This window comes from Calidris pugnax, unplaced genomic scaffold, assembly GCF_001431845.1.
Source record: "Calidris pugnax isolate Ruff unplaced genomic scaffold, ASM143184v1 scaffold27, whole genome shotgun sequence".
In the NCBI taxonomy this organism is placed as follows: Eukaryota; Metazoa; Chordata; class Aves; order Charadriiformes; family Scolopacidae; genus Calidris; species Calidris pugnax.
Window position 1 is genome coordinate 5,225,942 of NW_015090893.1, and position 13,765 is coordinate 5,239,706.

Sequence of the window (13,765 nt, forward strand, 5' to 3'; positions counted from 1 at the left end):
TGTGGAACATAGCTAGATAAATTTGCTATTTTGCTTAGAGTGTGTTGATCCAGTGACAGCATTAAAAATATGTGCATTTTTAAACCCTTTCAAAACTCTGACTTTTTTGCATAAGGAACAACATTTGAATAATTGATGATGACGACATTGAATTTTGTTCAGGTGAACATCAGAACAGACTTGTTTTCATAATTTGGAGTGAAATCACAGAGGTTATAAAGGCGGGGTCAGAGTTGAGTTCTAAAAGGGTGTGTTGCAGGTTTGTGGTGTAGCTGGTGGTATTGGATCCCATGGCAAGTTGAGAGGAGCAGAAATGTTTTAACACCAAACTCTCTTAATTCATGCGATCCAATAATGTTGATCACTCTTGAACTTAGGTAAGTTCAGAACCGTAGTGAATCAGTATTTGGGCTGCTGAATCAACTCTACAAATCGTTTAGAAATATGTAACCATTCTACTTGATTAGGAAGTTACCTTGAGTAGAATGCTTAGATGTCTCATTAAAAAAAAAACCAACAAAACACCACTCTCATATAAGCTCTAATAGTTAAATTCAGCAGTCGCATGCAGTGAATTTCCATTCCAAAAAACATTATACCTTGAAGGAAAACATCCGAAGAAGCTTTCATTTTGTAGACAGAAAAGAGAGGGGTTTGTTTTAAATTAAAGAAAGAAAGGAAAGAAAGAAAGAGACAAAAATAATGTAAATTAAAAATATGTTTCTAAAACATAGTAAGTCAAAAAGAACTAAATTTATAGAAAGGTTGGGATAATAGCAATTTAAACAAGTATCTGTAATATAAACCCCCCCATTTTTGACTTGTTGCTATCTTGTAACTACATCTGGGCCAAAGACATATATCAAATTCCATTTAGATCTTTTCATATCCCCAGGGAATTCCAATCTTTTATCTCCAACTTTTTTGAGAGGAGACCATTCACAGTTTATAAACACACTTTTTAGAAAAGTTTTTTTTTACCTGCAGACTAGGTTCTGAACACTGTACTTCTAAGTTTTTGAGACTCTGGGATTAGGATCCAGGCAATCATTTGTATTTCTGTTTGTTCCCAAATGCTCGCAGATAAGTAATGTAAAGAACAAGTAATCTGCCCTCATATGGACATCTTTGAGACAGCTAAATTTGAGGTAGTAAATCTTTCCTCGTTTAATTGACTGTGAAGGACACACATCACACACAGCCTTTCATTTTGACCTAAGACAGGCCAGGCATCCCCCTTCGGATGTGTCTGTCTTTTCACCAAAAGCAAGGCCTAGAATCAAATCCAGCTTTACCATACCCAACGTTAGGTGAGAATTCTTCCTCTGGAATTTTATTGATGTTTTTCTGGCTGTTTATCCACTACAGAGTACATCTAATTTGTTGTTGGGAGTTTTTTGTTTGTGTTTTCTTTAGAGTCTACTTCTCAACAGCATTTGAAATAATAGCAATAATGTGTAAAGGTTCTTTAATTACTATTTTTTTATGTATTATTTCTGTGCGTATGTTACAAAGAGAATATCTTCAAAAGTCCTTGAAGATTTTAGCAGAGCAAATCTAAGTCCTAGGTACCTGAAATGGATTTGAAAATACTCTCTATTAATGTAAAATACTTGTTCTTCACATTTTTCACAGGCTTATTTGGGGCTTTTTTTGTAGACTATAAGGCTACTTTTCCCTCTAGGATTTCACACTAATTCTTTTCACCTCAGAGATTCTAGACAACAGACTTTTCAACTCAGTTGCAAAAGGCAAGAAGAAATCTGTCCTGGACAAAATAAGCAACAAGCTTCTTCCCTATCTCAACAAAACCCCAAACCTGTGGGTATTTCCTGGATTTTATTGTGGTTACTATATACGTTTCTTTATTATCATGTAGCATGCATCCATAAGTAACATTGTAAACTTCTAGCCAAATCACTTTCTAAGGGAGAGAAGTAGATAAAGGAGGTAAGAAATACAAGAAAAAGAAGATAAGGAAACAATAAAAAGGAAACAGATGCTTAAGGGGGAATTGGAAAAAGCACGCTCTGTAGTTTAAATATAAAAGTTTAACTGTAGTCCTGATAATAGGAAAAAACAGTCATGTCAGTAATACAGGCATAAGTTACTGGCAGAGAGTATTGCTAAAGCTAAGACTGAGAAACTGACAGTTCTTCTGTAAAGGTCACAACAAGAGCTCTATAACATAAATAATGGGTTTGGTGATAGTTGTGATCTGCAGAACACTTTAGTTAAAAGGATCCTTATTCTAAGCAACTAGTTTCTCTGGCATCCAGACAATATTTATATATCCAGACAAGATACGAGGTTTTAATTCTCAGGGTGAATGTTTGCATTCCTATTAATACAAAGGAAGAGTATATATGTAATAGTGGAGTCTGAAAAGCAAGTACAAGCATAAAGAAGAATTTAAATGCTCTCTCAGAAAACCTAATTGAATTTTAGACCTTTAGACCAGTAAAAAGATACATACTGGATTTTTCTTCTTTTTGTCTTTATCCTTGCTTGGCTTTCTGTTACTGACAAAGTAGTGCAAAGTTCCATATTCCACCAGTGCAGAGAAAACAAAAATAAAGCAGACTGACACAAAAAGATCCATTGCTGTTACATAGGAGACTTTGGGAAGAGATTTACGAGCAATTGTACTTAGGGTGGTCATTGTCAGGACAGTTGTAATACCTGGTAGATAGATAGAAAACAATAGAAATATTATTACTTCATGTAAAAAACTGATTTTGCCAGTTATCTCTCTGACTGTTTTGAAGAATGACTGGAATTCAAACATGTAGCAAAGATATTAAACAGCACATCCCAGCAGTGAAGTGTGGATTCAATGAGAACTTCAAGGATTAACACGGGGTATGAAACATTTTTGCATGGTCACTGGAAGTGCTACTGTGCAGAATACTTGTGTTAGATGGATTCTGATTCTAAGAAATTTAATTTAGTTTTTCAGTTTTATAATTTAGTTCTAGGGGGCCTTTATTTTGAGATATTTAGTTTTAGGATTTGGTTGCTCAAACCCTTAAACAGAGATAGAGAGATGACAACGTCTGTCAGAATGAGAAAATAATGGAGAATAAAAATGGCTTTACTCCATTCTTCAAAGTAACCTTAAGACCAATCTCAAACTTTTTGTGCTTTTGGGATAAGTCTTGCTTATTTTCAGTTTCACGGTAATCATATCAGTGTAAGAGACACACTTGCAGCAATTATGAGTAAGATATGAATGAAAATTCTTAAGAAAACATGTATTCCAGCAGGAACTTCAGGACAAACGGTGTGTAGATTTTGTGTATGTAGATTGTGTGTGTGTAGATACACAAAGAAATAAAACTGTTTCTTTTCTCTTGTCTAAATGCATTCTCAAAAGATGCTAATGCTAAGCCTGCACAAATTATCTGCCACTCATTATTTAAGTGATTTCTTTATAATAAATCTGGAAGCGAGAGTGTCTCAGAACTTCTTATAATTGTAACACTCGTGGGGCCAGATTTCTCTTGGTGCCAGAGCGGTGGCTCTTCTGACCTTCATAAGTGGCTGTAGTCTATAACTGAGGAGTACTGCAACATGCCTTACCATCCCTTTTCCTTTCAGAACATTATTTCCTCTTCTATGATGTGAAGAACATTAAAAATATATCAAAACAGTTAAAATCCATCACATTTTATATGGCAAATTTCATATCACTGATTCTACCTCCTCAATGGTACAAATGGACTAATTCTCAGCGGAGGGACTGGTCTATCTAAGCAAAACTTAAAATAGCAGCTGAAAGCCTTTATTAATTTTATACTTTTTAAAAGCAGATTTTATAACATCTTTTTAGAGAGAATGTGAAAAAGGCAATAAAACGCTTAAAACTTTCTGTGTTGGGAGCCACTGGTTCTCTATTCCTGTGTTTCTTTCAAGGGACTTCTGGGATGAAAATGCTGACCACTGGTTCTCTATTCCTGTCCCTTTCAAGGGACTTTCAAGGGACTTCTGGGATGAAAATGCTGTCCCTCATTTTGCACTCCAGTGCTCTGTGCTGTAATTCTGGGGAGAAATGAAAATGCAGAAGGAAAACTAAAATGATTCTCACTTCTGCTGATTTAATGCAGAAGTAGAAAATGTGTTTAACTTTCTCTAGTTAAATGTTTCTACTTTGCTAATTCTTACAGCAATGCAAACAAGGTTAATTTGGTCTTTCTTTTAGTTTACCTATGGAACATTTGCTAAATGTGTAGAAATTGCTAATTCTGATTAGTTATGTCATGTTTTCATATATAGGATTTTAGATATCACCAAATTCCGTTGTTTTTGTGGCCTGAAAGCTGTATTTGATTTTTGGTCCCTAAAATAGAAGTTAGGGTATGACATTCTCCCCTTTTTTACCACTCTGGCACACAGACAGACAGAAAGATTGATTCCTGCTTGGAGTTTATTTGATTTGTGTTGCTGGTTACTGCGATGTGGAAGTTGAGCAAATAAAACTAACGTGTCCCTGCCTCTGATCCAGTAATGTTTCCCATTGTAAGCAATCTACAATACTCAGAGTTAGGATCTGACATAGTTAAAGGGAAGAGATGCAAATATGGTTTAGGCTGTGTTATTCCTTGGAAATTACTACATCCCTCTAAATGAGGAGAGCTCATGTGAAATTGTTCTCTCCTCTTACATTTAGAAAGTGGTGATCCGCAGAGGTGTCAATTAAATATCATAATGCTTGAATAAAAACAGGAAGGAAAAACAACTCACCCAGTGATGTTCTGGCTGGAACTGCATCCTTATTAATCCAGAAAGAGACCCAGGACAACACAACAATAAGTGTGCAGGGAATGTACGTCTGAATAGTGAAATAACCCATTCTCCTGCTCAGGTTAAAGTAAACAGACATGACTACATAGTCTCCTGTAAAATAAAAGCATATTGAGATAGAATAATATTTTTTAAAATCCAACATAACATTTTTATATAATAGCTATGTTTTTCCTACTCTGTGTCTGGGGTATATACTTTAAACTGATTCACCAATATACTGATGGCAAATACATGCATACCTCTTCTTCAGCACTGGTATAGCTCAAGAACTGGTGGATTTTCTAAACTATGAAAGTAAACAGACTTGCAAGTTCACATAGGTAACTTATACTTCAAGATTTCCAGGATAACCTCCCTTGCACAGCACAGCAGCTTCTGTCTACCCAAGTCATTCCTCAGAACTTGCACGTGCCTGGTATAGTCCTCTTATAGCAACTAAGTGATGGGGGTGATCTAGTAAACCCCCAGTCACTGCTGTCCCTGTTAGCATGCTCTCAGCTCTCTTCTCAAATAATGCATGCTTTCAGATGTATTTCTAAATTATTCATGTTCTCAACTATTCTTCAGGGCTAGGCTGTGTCAATAATTAATTTTTTATTTGCTTGCACATCTTCTGTTGTATTATCTCCTCTAAAAGGATTTGAACCTACGTCTCCTTAAGTGCCCAAAAAAGCCAGGCTATATGTTACTCTGGTAACACATTATTCCCATTCAATAGTTTTGTGATTCTTTTTCCAGGTTTTTTTCTGTCTCAAAATATTAAATTCCATCTGGAATCTGGAATACAACAAAGCGCCAGCTTTGATGCATTTTTTTCTAAACTAAGAAACCCCCCTAGTTCTCATCTTTACTTCAGATTACAGCACTCCTGGGAAATATTGATTGCAAAAGAACTACAGAACCCTAGGCTACAAAAGACTTCATTGCAATTCAGGGAAATGCAGTCCAGAGAAGTCTCAAATTGAAACAGAACAGGACTTGCAAAGTTAGAGTGAGATATTTTTCCAGGATTATCAAAGATAGTCTGTGGCTAATATGTATTCTGCTTAGGTCAGTACCTTTAGTTAACATTGAGTTCTCTGTTTTCAGGCATAATTAACATTTTAATTTCCCCCAGAATAATCCCTTTGAACCCGGTCACAGAACAAACTTCAGAGATCATTTTTTAGCTGGTGATTCTTTGTTATGTTATTTTTTTGCAATGTGAATGCCTGTATCCCAGGGATTAATTTGCTTTAATTATAATTAAACAAAAAATTAAAAAACAAATTATATATGTGTGGTTTACAAGGAGATATGGCTGAATATGAGCAATCAATTTTAGTAACTGCAGTCTGATTATCCCCTCAATTCACAGATAAGTTTGCATTAGATGTTTATGTCCTTCATATACCAAAAAACTCCCCAAACAAAAAAAATGCCACTAATGAGCAACACTGTAAAACTGAAGTCATAAAATTACAGTGTGACTCATTCTTCATCTCTCTGGATCACGTATTGACTTCTTGAGAAGTGATTATTTTGACAATTTGGGGAATTAACTTTTTTATTCATTTACCTTTATATGTGCTATTAATAGTACTGGTATTTCAAAATATTTTATTTTTTTTCCTACTATACTATGGTAGAGATTACTTTAAGCACTAGCTGTATTACTTCCATGCAAACAGTTTTAAGAAGACCTTTTTCCTGACTAGTGTTATTGTATTACTCGAACAAGATAAAAAATGATCAGAACAGGTGAATATGATCTGAATCTAAATGCAAATCTGAACGTAGATGCAAATATAAAAAGATACAAAAGATTAGCTCAGAACTTAAATGAAAAATCAGATGGTTTCTTTCTGTTATTGCTTCTTTTTCTAAAGCTGCAACTGCTATAGACTATTTTGGAGTAGCTGAACAGATATATCAGATCCTAGGTTACTACTTTCTCCATACTTTTTGTGCTATGCTTGGACATGTCTTTTAGCCCAACTGTTTTGGTAGTTCTAGCACTCTTGCCTTGTAGGATCTTTTATTCACAAGAACAGAAAGGATCAGGATCTAGTACACAAGCCAGCACTTTCTTATAGATATTGGAATCAGATATAAAGCTCAGAAAACAGATAAATCCAGGTCATAGAATCCTAGAATGGTTTGGGTTGGAAGGGACCTTAAAGATCCTCTAATTCCAACCCCCCTGCCACGGACAGGGACACCTCCCACTAGACCAGGTTGCTCAAAGCCCCATCCAACCTGGCCTTGAACACCTCCAGGGATGGAGCATCCACAGCTTCTCTGGGCAACTTGTTCCAGTGCCTCACCACCCTCACAGTAAAGAATTTCTTCCTGAGATCTAATCTCAATCTCCCCTCTTTCAGTTTAAAACCATTACCCCTTGTCCTATCGCTGCACTCCCTGATAGAGTCCCTCTCCATCTTTCCTGTTAGCCCCCTTTAGGTACTGGAGGGGCTATAAGGTCTCCCTAGAGCCTTCTCTTCTCCAGGCTGAACAACCCCATCTCTCTCAGCCTGTCTTCATAGGAGAGGTGCTCCAGCTCTCTGATCATCTTTGTGACCCTCTGCTAGACCTGTTCCAACAGGTCTGTGTCCTTCCTGTGCTGAGGACTCTAGAGCTGGATGCAGTGCTCCAGGTGGGGTCTCACGAGAGCAGAGCAGAGGGGCAGAACCACCTCCCCTGCACTGCTGGCCACACTTCTTTTGATGCAGCCCAGGATGCAGTTGGCTTTCTGGGCTGCCAGCACACATTACTGCATCGTGTTGAGCTTCTCATCGACCAACACCCCCGAGTCCTTCTCCTCAGGGCTGCTCTCAGTCCATTCTCTGCCCAACCTGTATTTGTGCTTGGGATTGCTGTGACCCAGGTGCAGAACCTTGCACTTAGCCTGGTTGAACTTTATGAGGTTGGCATGGGCCCACCTCTCAGGCCTCTGGATGGCAGATAACCTAGACCAGGGCATATTGCGATGACTTCATGCATTGTCCTTTTTCAGTAACAGCATATGCAAACCAAGCCAAATGGTGGTGTGGGTAACATACGAAAATACATATATGTGTATATAGAGAGGGCAGCCGCAGCCCTTCCGTTTTGTAGACTGTTTCCACAAACATTGTTTTATCATGTTTTTCTAGAAAGCATGATGGTGATCATCTGGTCTCCATGGAGACTTGTTTGGATTTTTCCCTTAGCACAAGAAGTCTTTTTTATACAGTAAGCTATTACAATAATATTTTTACAATATTTTATGTGTTATTTAAAAAGTATTCTTTGTTTGAAATGTAATGCATAAGAGCTTTTAAAATGTTAACTAACTTGTAGCAGCCTCGGTCCGTTCAGCAGCAATGAAACATTACTTTGAATTCTCTGTCGTCTCAAAGATGCACTTCAGAGGACAATCCATTTCCATAGAGCAACACCAGTGTCCTGTCACAGAGCATTTACCACACGAACTGGAGACACTCCAGGTGGAAATGTTCTATATCTAATTGAACACAGTTCCCTCTGCTTTTTTTTTTTTTTTTCTGATACTGGACTTAACCAAGTATGCTTAGAAATAGCATATCTCTGCTAACATGTTCCAGAAAGTTTAAAAGTGATGTAGTTTTCTAGATTTTGTTCAACCCTCACAAGTGTTATTGCATTTTCCTTTATGCAAAGACTTTCTTTCCCAATGGATATAGGTGTAAAAAAAATCCAAAACACTCCAGAATGATATCAATAGGGAACACTATATCAGCTCCTGATATTTATAGACAAAGCCCACAGGATTATTCTGGCAGACCTTATAGCTCATGCCTTGTAGAATTAGAAGCATTTTACTGAAAGCTCAAGGAAATGAGACACCACGTATACTTTATAAGGGCTTTAAGGTTTCTACTGATGGACAAATCTTAGTTTCTCACATCAAAGGAAGTGAAAACTTCAGTGTCAACTATAACTTGCCAGGCAGTGTGGAGTCAACCAGTATGAAGAAGCATTCAAGGATGCATAGATTCTTTTAAATTCCATTTTGCTTTCTAATCTTAAAGCCTGCTGGTGCTGCAGACACTGTTGTGTTGTAGAGCAAACTTCACCATTTCAGAGAATCTTACTAAAGGAAAAAGTAATGTTAATACCACAAAGGGGTGTTTTGTCTATTTCTTACCTTGCTTGGTTGGGATTCTGGGAAGTGGGATGTACTGATAATTTTTTTTTCAGGGTAAGATTGTGAATAACAAATATGGGTTAGGACATGCCAAGACAAGGCAAGCCAATAATTCTGTAATGCATTGAATATGTCTTCTTGTAAGTAATATGAACAATTGTGAATAGAGCATTAAGGAACAGGACTAAGCGGTGGGACGCTCCAGAGAAGTATTTAAGTTTCGGTAAGTGATGTTGGAATGATAGAACAGCAGGCCTTCTGAGATTTTGAGTAAGAAAAGCACTCTGAGCGTACAAACTAATGCAAGACCAAAAATGTGCAATTTAGGACCTAATAGCAGTTGTCATAACACATACATCCAAAATGTAAAATGCATTAAGTCCTCTGTGGAATGTGGACTCATGGACTTGACAATACTTTGCATTAATCACACCTTTCATGGTGGAATCTTGCTCCAGCCCTGTTTTTATCCAGATTTGTTTTTTCTGAGACTATTCATGGATGTCTCTTTTCTTCAGCTGGGACCAGTTTAAATACTCTGTGTTATTTTCAGATTATCTCTGTGCCTGAGGGATTTTTCACTCCTGGTGTGATGCCTGCATGAACCTGACAAACTAAGACATTATTTTAGTAAAAAAATGGCCAGACTTGATCCTTAGCACAGTGTCATTGATTAGTCCTCACTTGGCAAATTGATAATCTTTTCGTTATTACTTCATCCTCTTTCCCTGAGCTCTGGCTCTTGTTTATCCAATATTGTCTACTGCAGCAAGAAAGCTTCTCAGACTGCCAGATTGCTGTTTGGAGAGCTAATATACTTTTACATTTTTCTAGAAATGAATGATAATGCAATCTGGCAGTATCTTTGTAAGACAACATACTCAAGTACCCTACATTTGGCACCCTTATTAGAAAATTTTGGGTTACTTAGCCTTTCCCCAGAGACTGTGCAGTCCTGCCCCCCATTTTGAGATATATAGAACTATTACATATGTCTAGAAAATAAATCCTACATAGTTTTCAATTTTTTAAGAAATACAAAATTTCCCCAGAAAAAATAATCTTATTACATTGAAAGGCATAATAAGTAATTCTTAATATATTTAGACCTCGTCTTTCTCTAGATGTATGAATATATGTATTTTTCCTACTCCTCTGTATTCTTCTATGTTTGTATAGATTGATAGATAGATACAGTCTTCCTCATCTGAAGACATGATAACCAGTTAATAACTTCCTTCAGTGACATATTTAAACCAGAATTCAGTCCCTTGGGAAAATTTTGAAGGGTATATTTTGAAAAAGATATGCATACCAGCAGTTTCTAGTGATCATGTCCTTAGTAAACCCTTACAAAAGATTTTATTTCTAACAGTCGTGTGCCATTCTAATTTACATTAGACTCAAAGCAGACTATGGAACTTCTCAACTTTGGAAATTGGGAAGCTCCTCCTACCATACACTTGTGTGATACAGTCATTTGAATACCAGGATTCAGGCTCTGTTAGACAGCAGAGGAAGTGAACTCCTGATCTGAGGAACCATCTGTGCATGCGTCCTGGCCTAAGTCCCAAAGGTTCAATAGAAGGAATTAGTCGTGCCAGGAAGCACAGCCAGGGGGAATGTACACTGCACTTAACTGATTTAATCAGCACAGTGGGTGTGATCCTTCATTGCTTCCTGGTTTTGGAATCATTTATACCTGTGCGAAGTGAATGGGAAATTACACCCATTAGTACTCTCTTTATGCGTGTTTAAGTGACTGTGCAATGTGTAAGGTACTGGGAAAACAAGCCTCTAATTTGTACTCAGAAGTGATTTGGAAGCTAGTACAAATGCTAGAGAAAAGAACAGCTTTCTAACATCACAGGAATTCGGTGTCTTAATTATAGTTCAGGTATTAACACTTATAGCTGAGGTTGTCTCGCACTTATTATTATAGGGTTGTTTTCTGTTGTTTATAACAGTGCTAGAGTTAAATTATTAAGAGAACTGGAGAAGAGCTTCAAACATTTTCTGTTGGCCACCTGGTCAAGTTATTTGTGTGCATCGTTTCAGTTCATGCTGGTAGGTGCTTTTGGAGCAGAGAAAACTCAGTGTTTAATTTCTGTTAAATATATGGAGAGACTGGCCCTTTTACATGTTGGCATTTCTGTGAAAATCTTTCATGGCTAAGTTACAAGTTTTGGAAAACAACCAATGTGTGCATAGGCATGTGTCCATAGACATAAGTTTTTTGAGAGTTTATAAGAAGACTTTGTTCTGACTAGCCCCATGCTGTCTCTTGTTTCTTACGAAGCTACACACCACTCTGAAGGGCACAGCAAAAACCGATGGATGCTAGGGATGGCTCTGTTTTTCTCAGACTTTATTTATTCCATTATATGTTCCACTACCTAAAATCTCTGGAATTCCTGCATGTGTACAGTACACAAGCTCCTCACTTTATTCTGACCCCATGGTGTCAGGGAGCTTCATCATGGAGCTCTCTACCCCAGGAACTGAATGTGTTCTACCTCAGGGTCTGAGCAGGTTTTTCCTTGAGTATTTGGTTACCTTAAATATTTTTGCCAGTGTTTAGCCGTCTGAAAATCAATGTGTGCTTTAGTAATTCTGTTAATGTTTGTAATTTTGTCCTTTTTTTCCTAACATGTAAAAACCTGTGGAGAAAAATTATATAGAAGAACATTGTTGGTGAATCAATAATTGGCAGAAAAATGCTACCAAGTATCTTTATTATATCTTTTTAAAACTTGACGTTTTCCTCTACTAGATAGATTTGTGAAACTGCCAAGGAAAAAAATAACAGATAGGAGAATAGTAACGTATAAGCCAAACTCTCCCAAAATTTCAGGCCATCATTTGTTCTTTAAGGACTGATGAAATGACTAGCAAGTGGGATTAATGTAGGTCACTGTTTATATGGTAAATAATAGGCACAATTTTGTTAGCGCTGCCAATAGCAGCCACATGGTTCATACAGACCCAGACGTGGACCAGCTGTCCAGATTTCCAATGGGTTTTTCTTTCCTAATTTTACACAGAAACCATACAGAAAAGAGCAAGAACTTTTAAAAGATTTGTTTAGAGAACTGTATGAAAATATAGATAGAAATGGAACCTTTTCGCAAAATCAGCTCATACAAACAAGTACATAAATAAATTATTTGTTTATATATGGGAAACCGTATGCAATTCATCTTTCTGGATGGAGTATACATAGGAAAAAAAACAAATTTAAATAAATCATACCACAGGAGGGCACTGTCACCTCAGAATAGAAATGAGTAACAATTGCAAGTCTGCCAGTGGAAAACCAAATGTTTAAAATTTCTATTTATTCTCCCCATTAAGTGTTTGTACAAAAACTCAAGTGGCATAACTGACTTCTGTGGCTCTGTTAATAGAGAAACGCTTGTAAAGAACTGAACTGGCTCTTGTATGATAGAAGTATTACCAAAGTAACATCACCTTTATGCTACAAGTAATGAGTATAAACTATATGAATTGTTAATGAAGAACAACTGTGGCAGCAGAATTTGTCTTCTTTTCCTCATAAATAACTAATAGATACATCCTTGTTCTTTCTCTCTTTTACTGTTGACATGGCCAACAGTCTCATTTTCTGTTAGGCAGAGATCACAGCTAGCACTGTTGTTCAAATTTTTTAAAAGAATGAATAGGTAAATAGAAGTTTAATGGAAAAGATGTGTTTTCTTGGTTTTAGTCACGATACATGGAAGTACCATTAAAATAGTAACTTGTTTTCTAAAAATACCTCCTTTAAGGTAGGAATTTGTCATAAGTTCTTTGTTGTTAGTATTCGAAGTAAGCTCTGAATTAATTGTATTTTTTAGAAAAATAGACACTCAATGAATTTGGAAAAAAAAAACAGTTTTAAAAAAAGTCTAACATATTTTAACAGAACTGAAAGACTTTAATCATTGACAACTTTATTTCATGGTGTACCCACACATAAAACAAGAATGTCCCAGACCCAAGGGGTTTATTGGCTTAGTCTGCAATATTCAGATTTCTAGAAAATGTGAAAATAACATCTGTTATTTTTCTCGAGCTGGTATTATTGCATATTGTTGTGAATGAATTCAATGCCATACATTTTTGGGCTGGAACTACATACAAAATCCTATTGAATCCCATATGAACTTCTAATTCTCTCTAGCTCTTCAAAAGCCCATCTACTGGACCAATACTGACTATAAAAATAATAGCAAATAGGACCAAAAGGATCCTAAATGCATCTTTCTCCTCTAAAAATGTGTCAGGCTTGGTGCCGTTTTTACACAGATATTCTGTAATAATGAAACATTGGTAAGCTTGTGGGGCACTGCCTGTTGAAAAAACATTTTATGTTGTGTGCCCTTCGTCCACTTCTTGCACACTGGAGGGCAGCAAGGCTGCCTAACAGCTGCTACAAGTGGAGAAATAAAAAACAAACAAACAAAAAGGTCGAACATGGACAAAGCCTTTTCTTTTTCATGTCAAAACAAGTGATGGTACCAGATCTCTGGTGCATGCTCTGCTCAGCAGTGGCTGGGTGCAGTTTACTGCTCCCAGGAAGGGCAGGAAAAGAGGAGAATAGGGGAGCGCAATCAGATCTCTCTCTTCAAATCAGGACAGTGTCGGACTGTGGACTGTATTGTACAGTGCAGCACTAATCTGGGATGAAAAATCATGTAAATAGTTTAAGATTGGTTTATTTGTCCTGATAGATCTTTATTTGGCTTTTGTCCCCGTCTCTCTTCTTGCTTTGGCAGGGTCTATACTTGGGATTCTGCTGGCATTTATTGT

At 36.8% G+C, this 13,765-nt stretch overlaps 1 protein-coding gene across 2 annotated transcripts in view; it reads right to left on the minus strand.

Annotated features, from left to right (window-relative positions):
* Positions 1-13,765, minus strand: part of GABRG2 (gamma-aminobutyric acid (GABA) A receptor, gamma 2) — a 72,713-nt gene that overhangs the window by 2,849 nt on the left and 56,099 nt on the right. The window contains exons 7-9 of one of the 2 annotated variants that reach the window (XM_014948041.1): positions 4,744-4,896; positions 2,477-2,682; positions 600-623 (exon numbers count right to left, since the gene is read on the minus strand). In XM_014948041.1, the coding sequence (XP_014803527.1) occupies positions 600-623; positions 2,477-2,682; positions 4,744-4,896 (383 nt within the window). The remainder of the gene's footprint in view (positions 1-599; positions 624-2,476; positions 2,683-4,743; positions 4,897-13,765) is intronic. The other variant, XM_014948042.1, reaches the window with a different exon arrangement.